A 12,518-nucleotide genomic window follows, 5' to 3' on the forward strand; every position below is an offset into this window, starting at 1 on the left:
GACGTCAGACTGAGCCTCCCCAACGCGCCATGCGTCTTCGCTGTTGTGCCTAGGAAACTCCTAAGATTGCACATCAGCTGGCAGCTGCCACCTTCCACTTTTATTTATCTATAAGTCGGATGTACATATTTACACAAACACTATACGCATATCTACACATCACTCGGATGTGTCTTAGCACATATTTAGATAAAATTAGAGATATAACTTTATACAACATGGATACGCATTTTGATCACTGAATATATTTATGTGTGCATGTTATATTCCTCTCGGGATTAGTTCGTGCTGCCTCTCTCTAATTGCAGCGGCCTCTTACGCGAGGAATCGGTTAATTAAATATAAATAAATAATTTTTACCTAACTAATTAATTTGTTTATACTATGTAACCAACTAAATAACTGATTGAACCCACATGCTAGCCTAAGAATAACTAATTATAGATTTTATTTATGAATTCTAGACCCACCAGCCATACATAGTAGAAGTAACAACACGCTGCAAATCAGATCTAGAGTCTATCCTTTTACATCACGTTGATGCTAGCATCGCCTGTAGTTTTCAGTTCAAGCAGCACCATCAACCTGCACCTAGTACACTCCAACAGCGATTAAAACAGAACACATACCGTCTTTCTATGCTATAGGAAAAAAAGTCAGATAGAAAGGCGACTTTGGCTTTTGGTGTCGATTCGATCGTCCTCCCTCCTCCAGTGATCCCGCCGGCACCAGAGCGAGTGGGGAACGAATGGATCGGCGCTCGAAGACAAGGGTATATGTCTAGGTTTGTCTAGGTTAGTGTACTTGGGGGCTTCATTGATGCGAATGTCACCCCAGGGTTAGGTTTTCTGGCGGCGATGATGAGGTGGTGGCGGCGTCGCTATCGGAGAATAAGTCTATCCGGCCCCTTCCTCGCCTCGGCAGCGCTCATTGCGGTGCCGGCGACGGGTTTGTGATGTGGAGTTTGTTGATTTCGTAGGTTGTTTAGGAGTTTTGTGCTGTCTGATGCTTCGGTTAGAGGCAGTGGCAATGACAGCGTGGTGTGTTATATGTGGAGTGTCTGCAGGAAGTGCGGTGGTGCAGCTAGTGGATCTAGTCTTCTTCAATTGTCGTTTTCGGACGGTGCGATCAGATCCATGGCCAAATGATAAGCACGGGGTGTATCCCCGGCCGATGGAAGTTCATAGGTTTTTCGTTCTTGTCTTCAGTGGCGGGACACTATTGTGGCTCACTTAAAGCCTTATGTGCGATGGTGTTTCTTTTGGTCTCGGTTTACTGCCTGACATCTTATTTCTTCTCCGTCATGTGCGTCGGTAACGAGGAAGTCCGACAATGCCAGACGGCTTCGGCAAGTACCAAGGTCCTCAAGGGTTTATCTATAATTTATTCTCTTTCTAGGGTTCTCTTTGTAAGTTGGCTGGGACAGCTCTCTCCTTTGTATCCTTCATTTTATGTATCTGTATTTACACCGTCCATGTACTTTTTTCGTTATTGTTTAATACAGGTGAGTACCAATTTCGAAAAAAAAGCCTGCCCCTAGTTTTAGTCAGCGGGCAAGACACTGACTAATGGGACCTAGTACGAAGTCGTTACATTTTGCCGGATGAACACAGTTTCAGGCGTGTAGACTTTGAGTAAGAACCAACCAAAGAGAGTTTGTATCAGGATGGATGGATTGATGGAAGCCACCACTTCAGCTTCCGCAGGCCCCAGTTTTCCGTAAGCCAATAAATACCTACTCAGGATCATAAATATTTAACATTTTGAATCAGATTCGATCAAAAATTTCAAACTTTAACTATTAATAACTTTTAAAATACGTATTTAAAAACCATGAAAATCATATACGTAGATTTCTCTGAAAAACACTTTCACAACTCATAAATTTAGATTTCATAAATATATTATAGTAAAAAATAGTAGTCAAATATACCTATTGAAGACCTTATCGTCTTCAAAACCTCCTCAACTGTTTTTTTGACCGGAGCGATAGGAGTATAGGACCTCGCGTGCCCACATCTCCGCTCTACGGCCCATGCGGCCCACAAACAAACTCCACACCGAGGCCTAGCCCTAGCCAACACGCCGCGCACGCAGGCACTCCTCATCAAGCCCGCCGCCGTCCGCCGCCTCTTGCTCCCACTCCGATTGCGCGGCGCTCTCCTGCGCCCCCCGTCGCCGCTCCTCGCGTTCCACGTGTCTCGCGCATTCGTCTCCCCCGCCTTGTGACCCAGCCCTTCGCCCCCGCGCTGTTCCTCTCCAGGTCCTCCGTCTCCTCCTCCTCCGCACGCGAGGATGCTCGACATTAACCTCTTCCGCACCGACAAGGGGGGCAACCCGGAGCTCATCCGCGAGTCGCAGCGCAGCCGCTTCGCCACTGTCGAGCTCGTTGACGAGGTCATCGCCCTCGACAGGGCATGGCGCGACAGTAAGACTCTCCTCTCCTCTCCTCGTTGCCCTAACCCTTCGAAAGTCGAAACCCTTCCGGATCCCCGGCCGGTTTCTGACCCCCAGGGTTCTCATCGCTGCAGGGCAGTTCGAGCTGGACAAGATCAGGCAGGAGCTCAACGCCACCAGCAAGAAGATCGGCAAGCTCAAGGCTGTACGTTCGTTTCGTTTCGTCTCGATTTGCGATGCTCTCGTTAGTATTCTCTTTTTCTGAGGGTCTTGGGGTGATGGCCGTGTGTCGCTGTGCAGGCCAAGCAAGAAGAGGAAGCGAAGAAGCTGATGGAGAACACGAACGAGATCAAGGACAGGTTGGCTGCCAAGGAAGCTGAGGTGCAGGAGGCCAAGAGCACCCTCGACGCCAAGCTCACGACTATTGGCAACATCGTGCATGAATCCGTGCCCATCAGCGACGACGAGGTGCGCTGGAAATTTCGTTTGTGCTGGTTCTAGAGATAATCGATGCAATTTCCTTTTTTTTGCCGAAGAAACCATTCTTCAGTAATTGCCCATCAACGACTGTAATGTGGAAGTCAGAGAACTGCTACCTGCACTCTGACCCTAATTCGCGCTCCCATCTTTTTATTGTTGGAATAATAATTGCGTTATAAGAAGCTGTATCAACATAAGAAACAACATTGCATTACTTTGATAGGTTAAAATTGCTCATGAGTCTGCCTATTCTGATCCAGTTTGACAAATTGGAATCAGTCTCTCTGAATTCCACTTAGCTGATATAAATTGTTTGTTCCTTATTGCAGGCAAACAATGCAACTGTACGGACATGGGGTGAGAGGAGGTTGGAGGAAAACTTGAAGAATCATGTGGATCTTTGCAGGATGCTTGACATTGTAGCTTTGGAGAAGGGTATATGCTCACAACTTTTCTCTTTTCTGAAGTACTTTCTAACTGCTAACACCGCTTGTTTAACCCATATTTCTTTTCCTGCTCTGCTATTGTTGTTGTAGTAACATGTGGGGTTTTTTTTTCGCGAGGAGTTGTAGTAACGTGCTGATTTTGTTCCTTGTTGCCATTCTAGTTTGGCTGCATGTGATTTTGTGCTGCTTCCCGTAACATAACAACCCTTTGTTCAGAACTTGGAAAATGTATAATGCCATGTATAATGTACGCTTTTTATTTTAAAGTTTTTCCTAATGATCAGTTCTGGTTTAACCAATTTCTATGTGCTTATGCTCTTTATTTGCTTCGTAACCATGATCAAGACTGTTTTTGGGGCATATGGCATTTTCAGATATGGAAACAGAGTTGATAGATTGTCCTTGTATTCCTTTGGCTATTGTGTCTTGAGCATTGAACCATCCAGGTATCCAACTAAGTAGTGGAAAAAGGAACCACATTCTTCTGTTCCCCCCTGAGAGCCTGTATGGATTGGAGGAAGTTGGATCCAAGTCCTTCCTAGAGAAGTCCCCCTCATCCAACCAACCCCAAAATGCACATATCTCATCCTGATATGTGCACATACGTTGTCCATCTAAATTAACAAGATTGTCTTTGTCAATGTGATATCACATGCTCTCGGGATCTATTCAGTATGCACTTATGAAGAAACTCATGGTGACAATTGACAATTGTGTTTTGTTTCTCTTGTTTTTGAGGGTGCGTCTCTTAACCTACTCCATTTTTACAGGTGCTGATGTGGCTGGTGGAAGGGGTTACTATTTGAAGAAAGAAGGTGTCCTCCTGAACCTGGCATTGATAAATTTCGGGCTAGCTTTCCTGACGAAACGAGGCTTTGAGCCAATGCAAACTCCCTTTTTCATGAGAAAGGAGACTATGGGAAAATGTGCCCAGTTGGCCCAATTTGATGAAGAGCTTTACAAAGTAAGCCTGATGAAATATTTTGTACATGCATATCATGTTGTTACGTAGCAACTGCTCCTGCATTTGTTTGATTAGTTGCATTATGTTTTCATGTTTTCGTTTTGGGGAAAGGTAACGCATCCTTTTGATGTATCAATTTACCATCACGTCTTCACAGCTTTGGAATAAGTTCACCTGGTTTATATGATAGCTAAAGTTCTATCCAAAAGAAAATAAATGATACATTGTCTTCTGGTAATTATCCTTCCAATTCTAAAGCTAATTCATGCGATTAGTAAGATCTAATTTCTGGTAATGCTGAGGGTTTCAATGAATTGCAACATCACTACATTTTTTTGTTTTTATCTCATCTGTTGCATTTAGGTTCCCCATAATTCCAAAAAAATAGTTTGATGAATTGGATGAATATTTCAGTTGTGTAAAAGGATATATTTCATTACAAGTTCATGACCATTAGTTGCATTTTCCAGTTAACAGGTGATGGAGAAGAAAAGTATTTGATAGCAACATCGGAGCAGCCGTTGTGCGCTTATCATCTAGGAGATAGAATTTATCCCGCTGAACTGCCAATCAGGTGGGTGATTTCTAAGTTAAGTTAGTCTGTCTTTAGTTTATGCGCACTAGTAATTCGATCATAAATAAATTATGCACTTATAGATATGCTGGGTTGCTGTTAAGTTAGTCTGGCTTTGTTGTTGTTGTTGTATAGATATGCTGGATACTCCACCTGCTTCCGGAAAGAAGCTGGTTCGCATGGAAGGGACACGTCTGGCATCTTCAGAGTCCACCAGTTTGAAAAGATTGAACAATTCTGTGTTACTGGCCCAAATGGCAATGATTCCTGGGAGATGCATGAAGAGATGCTTAAAAATTCAGAAGATTTCTATAAGGAGGTAAGCATCAGTGCTTTGTGAACCTTAAACCCCCATATCTATATCCTGGATGGTTGTCTTTCCAACCTGTCTAAACATTTCTTTAATATCCATCTTGCAGATTGGCCTACCTTATCAGGTTGTTTCTATTGTTTCCGGTGCTCTTAATGATGCTGCAGCCAAAAAGTATGATTTAGAAGCTTGGTTCCCTGCATCAAAAACCTACAGAGAATTAGTGTCTTGTTCGAATTGCACAGACTATCAAGCTAGGAGGCTTGGAATAGGCTACGGCCAGAAAAAGGTAAGATAATGTTTCACTTGGATTCTTGTAGATGTTTTGTCATTGTCGCTCTGCTTCACCTTCACCCACTGTAGATCGAAATGTTTGACCAGTTACTATCACTAATGATGTATGTCCGAAACGCAGAATGATGAGCAATCCAAGCAGTTTGTTCATATGCTCAACTCTACGTTGACTGCCACTGAGAGGACTCTTTGCTGTATTCTTGAGAACTACCAGAGGGAGGATGGTGTTGAAGTGCCGAAGGTGCTGCAACCATACATGGGTGGAATAGAGTTCCTTCGTTTCAAGCAACCTCTGGATGGCAAACAAGCTGCTGACTCCAAATCAAATAAGCCCAAATCAAAGGTCTGCCTCTGCTCGTGCCTTTTCCAAAGAACATTTTAATCCATAATCTGATGTTTTTGGGTCCTCTGCTGACAGGGAAATGCTGCTTGAGCTGGATGATGGACGAGCAATTCACACTTTTGGGAACTGATTGATATGGTGCATCCTTGTATTAATTTTGTGGGTCTTTCAGTATTTTATAGCATGATCATGGTGTTGCAGTTTTGGTGTAACCATTTTTTTGTGTCCTGGTTAAAACAGTATCTGGTCATGTACTTGCACACTGATCTTGCAAAGGACGTCTTGCGATTATGGATATTTGCGTATAATTTACTAAAAGGAGTGTAGTTTCATCGGTTTGTGCATTTGCTAATTTTCATCAAGGTTGTGCTTTATGTTAATTTGCTGCGCATGCTACTGTTAGTACTGCTCATTTAATTCTTAAAGTACTCACTTATTTGTTACAACCATTTGTCTGTTTAGCAAGGTTAACTCCAGTATACAAAACCTGCGGATGCAAGGGGATTTTTTTTTTGTTGCACCATCAACCCCACCCGAGGTGTTTATTGCGTTGCTAGCAAACTTTGCTTTCTTACCTGAAACAGCCAACACCAAACTGCGTTTACTGGCAAGTCTTTCCAATGCTGTCCGTCGATGCTGGGTGCCAGCCGGTGGACGGCGGCCTGTTGGCGATTAGCTGGGCCAATTCAGAGCTTGCTGGGTGTTGCAGCGTGTGTCACCGTATTACCCGGGGGGGGGGGGGGGCTGTTGGTGCTGGCTTGGTGTTTTGGGCATTGGCTGAGCAATTGTAAGTGTTACTGGCTTGAAGTGCTGTTATGGCTGGAACTTGGAAACGCGTTGTCGTGGTGAGTGGTGACCTCGCATGCACTTGCTTTTGGATTGTAGCCTTTACATAAGGCTACATGCACAGCAATGCCACTGAACTAAGACTGCGTAGGTCAGAAGTTAGTGTCAACTGCTGAATGCTGTTGTTGGCCATGCTTTTCAGGCTTTCACTGTTCAATGTAACTGTAGCTCTTGGATTCGGCAAGCATTCAAAGTTTCAAACCGACCGCCTCTCATCTTGTTGGCCTGTAACAGCATCCATGCCTGAGAATCTTATATGCTTGTAGTTTCAAAGAATCTGATTACATTTGAGTTGCCTTACATTGCTAGTAAAATTAAATCAAGGGGTAAAATCTGTTAGGATTTTTTTTCAAAACAGTGGTAGGAGCGCTACTATTTATTAAAGAAGAACAGAGGTTTTTATATTAAAACAGAACAGTTGTCTAACAAAATCGGCAGGGAACAACGGCAAAAAAGAGAACAATCAGGGATAGGTATAAATAAGGAAAATTAACACCGAATGTGTAAGGATCGATGATATTTTAAGAGAGGAGGTGAATTAGAACACTTAAAACTATTTCGGTTTCAAACAACACAAGATAAACTTATATCAGTTTCTATCTAAATATGCTCTAGTTTTATGTAGTGTGTCTACTCTACCGATCAAAGAGCTTGCAGCCTATCTAAGAAGGTAAAGTACAAGTAAGTAAATACAGAAATGTAAATAAGGTAGAGAGAGCAAATTCGACACAAGTATTTTTTTTCCGTAGTAACGATGATATGAATGTCACCCCTATTCTACGTTGGAGCTCCACAAAGGATATACTCCCGATCGGCATCCGGTCACGGACTTTGAGCCACTAAGTCACAAAGATGAGACCTCCACCCGGATGAGCCACCAAGCTACCAAGGTAAGATCGCATCACTAGCCTCTCTTTCGGTTTCTCGCCGCCTTAATCAATTTGAAGCTTGAGTTACAAAGGCAAGGGTCTTCGCGTCCTCGCACAATCGCCTCCTTCGACGGGGAGGAGTACACACCGCGCTAAATGGCTTGATGGCACAATAGCACGGCGGTGACTGAGCTGGCGAGGCATAACGGCAGCGCTAGCATGTGTGGCATGGCGGGCAGGTGGGGGCGTAACCCTAACTGCCGCACCGTGCTGGTCTTATACCCCGCACGAACACCCCCCTCTTTGGGCCGACCGAAAGGCCGCCATGGCCCAGGCCCAAGTTACAGTTGCCTCCTTTTCGCGCGTGCTCGCCTGCATGGGTCGGTGGGCCTAAAGTCCGATTGGACCTCAGCCTAAGTTTACTTGGCCCACATGCCACTAAACCGTGACCTAAGGCTAATTTGCATTTTAGACCCTGAATTTCTAGGAATTTGCAAATTAGTCTAACTACTAATACTGTTTATTTAATATTTATCATGTTTAGGCCCATGATATTTACTATAATTACATTCAGTACTGTTTACTATTGTAATTTAATATTCTAGACCCTATTTTTCTAGAATATTATGTAATGTTCAATGTGTTTGCTCCGTGCATTCCCTATAACATGCAATTATGTTTACGACCACTTTAAATTTGCAATTGAGATGTATTTTCTTGCAAGGTTATATAATAATTCACCTTAATTAAACCAAGAGCTCTTATGCCCAAAAATGCTTAATTTAAGTAGAATTGCAATGCGAAATAAAATTAAGTGATTACCTCGATTTAATATTTGTGAAACTCAAGTTAATGAAAATATGGATCTACTGCATATTTACAGATTATCCACCATTTCTATGAGGTTTGCATTTTATCATCTTGACAAAATGACTACCTTCTATGTGCTCCTCCAAATATTATACTTAGTATAACACAAGGTAATAGGAACATAGATATCTACTGATAAATGTCATATTATACCTCCTACTATTGTAAGATCTACACCATATTTGATAATTACCTTTAACATATTAGCTACATAATTTGAGGTCTACACTATGTAATTTAAGTCTCAACTTGATTTTACATATTTTTGCATCATTATTACAATAATACCATGATGATTTTTAATTTACCATTAGTAAATTAATCAAATCTATGGTTTAAATCCATGTAGGTCAAGATGAGCAACAAAGAGTTCGATATATTCGCACTTGATGGTCATAACTACCCGACATGGGCAATGGATGTCAAGATCAGCCTTGCGTCCCGCGGAATGGTAGCGGCACTCTAACCTCCACAAGAGGGAGATCCACCGCTCACAGATCAAGTTAAATATGATGTATTATACATAATAAGGCACTATATCTATCCAGGTCTCAAATCTAAGTCTCTGATGGAAGAAAATCCAAGCACATTATGGCTAGCTCTCAAAACAAGATATGAACAGCAGAAGACAGTCATTCTACCTTATGCAAGTCATGAATGGACATATCTCCGACTCCAGGATTTCAAATCTATCGGAGATTACAATCATTTAGTTCATAAAATATGTTCCAAGTTGTATTTTTTTTTGTGAAAAAGAACCTACAAAAACAAAAAAAAAATAGAGAAAACTTTATCTACTATGTTTCCCGCTAATAGGATCTTACAGCAACACTATCGTGCAAGAGAATACCAAGTTTATTCTGACTTAATACTTGTATTACTTCAGGTTGAAAAACACAATGAACTCCTTTTAAGGAATCATCATCAGTGTCCAATAGACGTTGCTCCTTTAACCGAAGTAAATTACATTCTAATGTTCAGAATAACAGTAAGTTCGATGGCTCTTCTAGAATTCAACCAACAAACTTTAAAGGTAAACGCAGGTGCAATAAGAAGCAGAAGCCACGTGCACGGGAAAAGGGGAAGGCCATTTTAAATCTAAATTTGATAAATCTAATGTTTATCGCAAGTGTGACTGTCACAAGCACACTACTAAGAAATGCCACACCCCGAGACATTTAATTGATATATATCTACAATTCGTGGGACGCAACCGACCTGCTCCCGGACAAAGATATGAAGCGCACTTCATTCTTCAAACTGACATCGTCAAGGAGGCTAGTTCTTCACAACAAGTTCCACAAGAACCGAGTAACAACCAAATTCTTCAGCTGCCAGAAGATCCCATGAGCACAGAAAATATGATCATCAATTTTGCTTCGCATGACATATTTGGAGACCTTATTTAGTCCCCAATTCCGAAGATACTATATTATCCATGTCTATTAGTTGTTGTAATAATAAGTTGTCATCATTATGTATTGTATGTCATAATATTGTATCGGTACTTATGATACTAAATAAAATTTATATGTATTCTATATATCTGATCAAGAATTTCATATTAAATTCTTCAATTATATATATATATATATATTTCTATGGGTCAATTCGATGGAGGAGGAAATGTGCCTTGTGGATAGTTGCACTACAAATTCTATACTGAAGGAAATAAAATATTTTCAAACTCTTGCGAAGAGATAAGGAAATATTTTGACAATCACTGGACATGATACAGTAATTGTTGGCTCCAGTCATGCCATAATTACTCTCCCTATAGGTACTCAAGTTATAATCGATGATGCTTTATTGTATCCTGATTCAACTCATTCCTTACTAAGTTATAGAGATATCCGTTAGGATGGTTTTCATATTAAAACCCATGATGACAACAAAGAGGAATGTCTCATCTTAATGAAAAACAACGGATATGGCAAACAAGTACTTGAGAAAATTCCCTTTTTATTGTCAGGATTATACTACACATACATCAAACTCGTAACAAATGTTTCGTATAAGATAATTTTTCAGAATATCAATGCATTCCAAACTTGGCATGATCGCCTTGGTCATCCCGACATAGGGATGATACAAAAAATTATAAACAATTCCATTGGTCATGATTTAAGTCATGCTAAATGCCGTGCATAACTCGTCGTTATGAAACAGTGAGAAGCCCTAGAATAAAAAAGAACAACCGCGGGAATGATGACCGAATTAAAACTCATATTCAACGTATTCATCAGTACGTTGTCACCCTCGTGAACTCCTTCAGCATGGTGTGGTGTGGTGCGCTCAGCCACGCTTGGGGACGTGGGTAGCCTGAGAAGACTACGGTGCAAACTGAGCAGGTGGTGGCCTTGGAGCGATCACCATGGATCCCGGCTTCGGATATGGGAAATCCCGAGCATAGTAACCGACATGGCTGCAGTTGTAGCACGGGCCGTCGGGGCCACCTGTCACTCTCACTTGAGAGCCAATGGGTCTTGCAGGCTGCCCTTATGGAGCGGAGAAAGACGGGCGCTGCACCATCCACATCGGTTGTGGAGCAGTCGGTGCCAACACGTGAGATGGTGGAGGTTGACTCTCAGTGCGAGCACGTTGAGAGCTCCCGCCCATAGAAGGCGACGAACCCCTCTTGCGCTTTTTCTCCGCTTGGTAGTTCTTGAGCTTGAACTCCACCGTGAGAGATGTGCTCACCAACTTGTTGAAGCTGGTGAACTCATGTGCGTATAGCCGGTCTTGCATCTTCGAGTTAAGGCCATTGACAAAGCGGTATTGTTTCCTCTCATCGGTGTTGACCTCATCCTGAGCATACTGTGCAAACTAATTGAACACCTGCACATACTCCATCACTGATTTACCTCCTTGCTTGAGGCCCATGAATTCCATTCTTTTGATCTCCATAAGACCCTTAGGAATGTGAAAATCCCAGAATACCTAGCGGAACTCCGCCCAAGATACCCGATAATTGGTGGGGTGCATGGCCAAGTAGTTGGACCACCACACGCTCGCCAGGCCTTGGAGCTGATGGGCGGAGAAGAGCGCCTTCTCGTGGTCCTCGCACCGAAGGAGAGCGAGTTTCTACTCGATGGTGTGAAGCCAATGGTCAGCGTCGAGCGGGTCCTCAGCACGCATGAAGGTAGGCGGCTGAGTCCTAAGGAAATCCGAGAAGTCATCTCGACGCCCGGCCCCACCTCCTCCTTGAGGGGCCGTGTTACGCACGAGAGCTTCGAGAAGCGCCGTCTAAGCTTGCCGGTTCTGCTCAATTTGCATAAGCACCTCCACCATGCTCGGCGGTGGAGACGGGTTATTCTCATTAGAACCTTCAGGAAGATCACCCAAACTGTCACAAGTTCTCATCCTGTTGCGACGATGTAAAGAAAGAGAGGCGAAAGGTTAAAGTCTGACATAGGTGAAAGATCCAACTCCAACTAATGCTATTTTGCTATGTCGGACCTCGCTTATTTGGATCCGTATACTATATACTGATGAAAATGCATGTTCAAATGCATGATGCAAAATGAGCAATGAAACATGAAAGCGTGCTTGCTTCTGAACTACACGTATCCTTCTCAAATGCTTCTCACCCCATCAACCATCACAACTACATACTTATACTTAGGGACATAATATAACAGGTTATACATATTGGCAAGAAGATGCACAAAAGAAATTTTAGTGAGTTGCTTATTGAAATTAACCACTTACTAAACAACGTTCTAATTATGTTTATGCTACTTATTTAAACCAAGCTTTGATACCACACTGTGAGGACAATTTAAATAATATTTCAATTAATCATCAGGAGGATCATTATTCATAATCATAACCTAGATGATTAACCAGAATATCATCCCGGTAGTCCCAGCACGTGTTTCGTGCCCAAGATCGGAACACATGCCTTCCAATATTTAGCATCACAACATAGCTTAAGAAAGAACAAGTAATTAACATTTATATTACAAGTTTTTAACATGCAATCATTTCCAACAATTTACATCAAAAGGTAATAACATCTACGCAGCGGAAACATAAACCTATACAACAAAAGAGAATGGAGCCACATGCCCTTAGGCTCCACCCTAAAAGCACGACCTCTGAGAGTAAGATGAACTACTCTTG

General features: G+C 42.3%; 1 protein-coding gene across 1 annotated transcript; it reads left to right on the plus strand.

The window, feature by feature from the left end:
* The first annotated feature begins 2,030 nt into the window (after positions 1 to 2,030).
* On the plus strand, positions 2,031 to 6,140 carry LOC133911826 (serine--tRNA ligase-like). Its single transcript, XM_062354252.1, has 10 exons — positions 2,031 to 2,428; positions 2,532 to 2,602; positions 2,698 to 2,865; positions 3,207 to 3,312; positions 4,094 to 4,287; positions 4,758 to 4,861; positions 4,997 to 5,180; positions 5,281 to 5,460; positions 5,587 to 5,808; positions 5,884 to 6,140. Exons 1-10 carry the CDS (start codon positions 2,296 to 2,298, stop codon positions 5,896 to 5,898), a joined length of 1,377 nt encoding a protein of 458 aa, XP_062210236.1. The 5' UTR covers positions 2,031 to 2,295; the 3' UTR covers positions 5,899 to 6,140.
* Positions 6,141 to 12,518: the final 6,378 nt, after the last annotated feature.

Source organism: Phragmites australis, chromosome 3 (genome assembly GCF_958298935.1).
Source record: "Phragmites australis chromosome 3, lpPhrAust1.1, whole genome shotgun sequence".
Classification (NCBI taxonomy): Eukaryota; Viridiplantae; Streptophyta; class Magnoliopsida; order Poales; family Poaceae; genus Phragmites; species Phragmites australis.

Excerpts from the sequence above, each read along its gene's own strand:
- LOC133911826 (XM_062354252.1), top strand. The coding sequence starts at position 2,296 with ATGCTCGACATTAACCTCTTCCGCACCGACAAGGGGGGCAACCCGGAG. Across the intron at positions 2,866-3,206 it reads TGCCCATCAGCGACGACGAG|GCAAACAATGCAACTGTACG; the intron begins GTGCGCTGGAAA and ends TCCTTATTGCAG. Across the intron at positions 5,461-5,586 it reads TAGGCTACGGCCAGAAAAAG|AATGATGAGCAATCCAAGCA; the intron begins GTAAGATAATGT and ends TCCGAAACGCAG.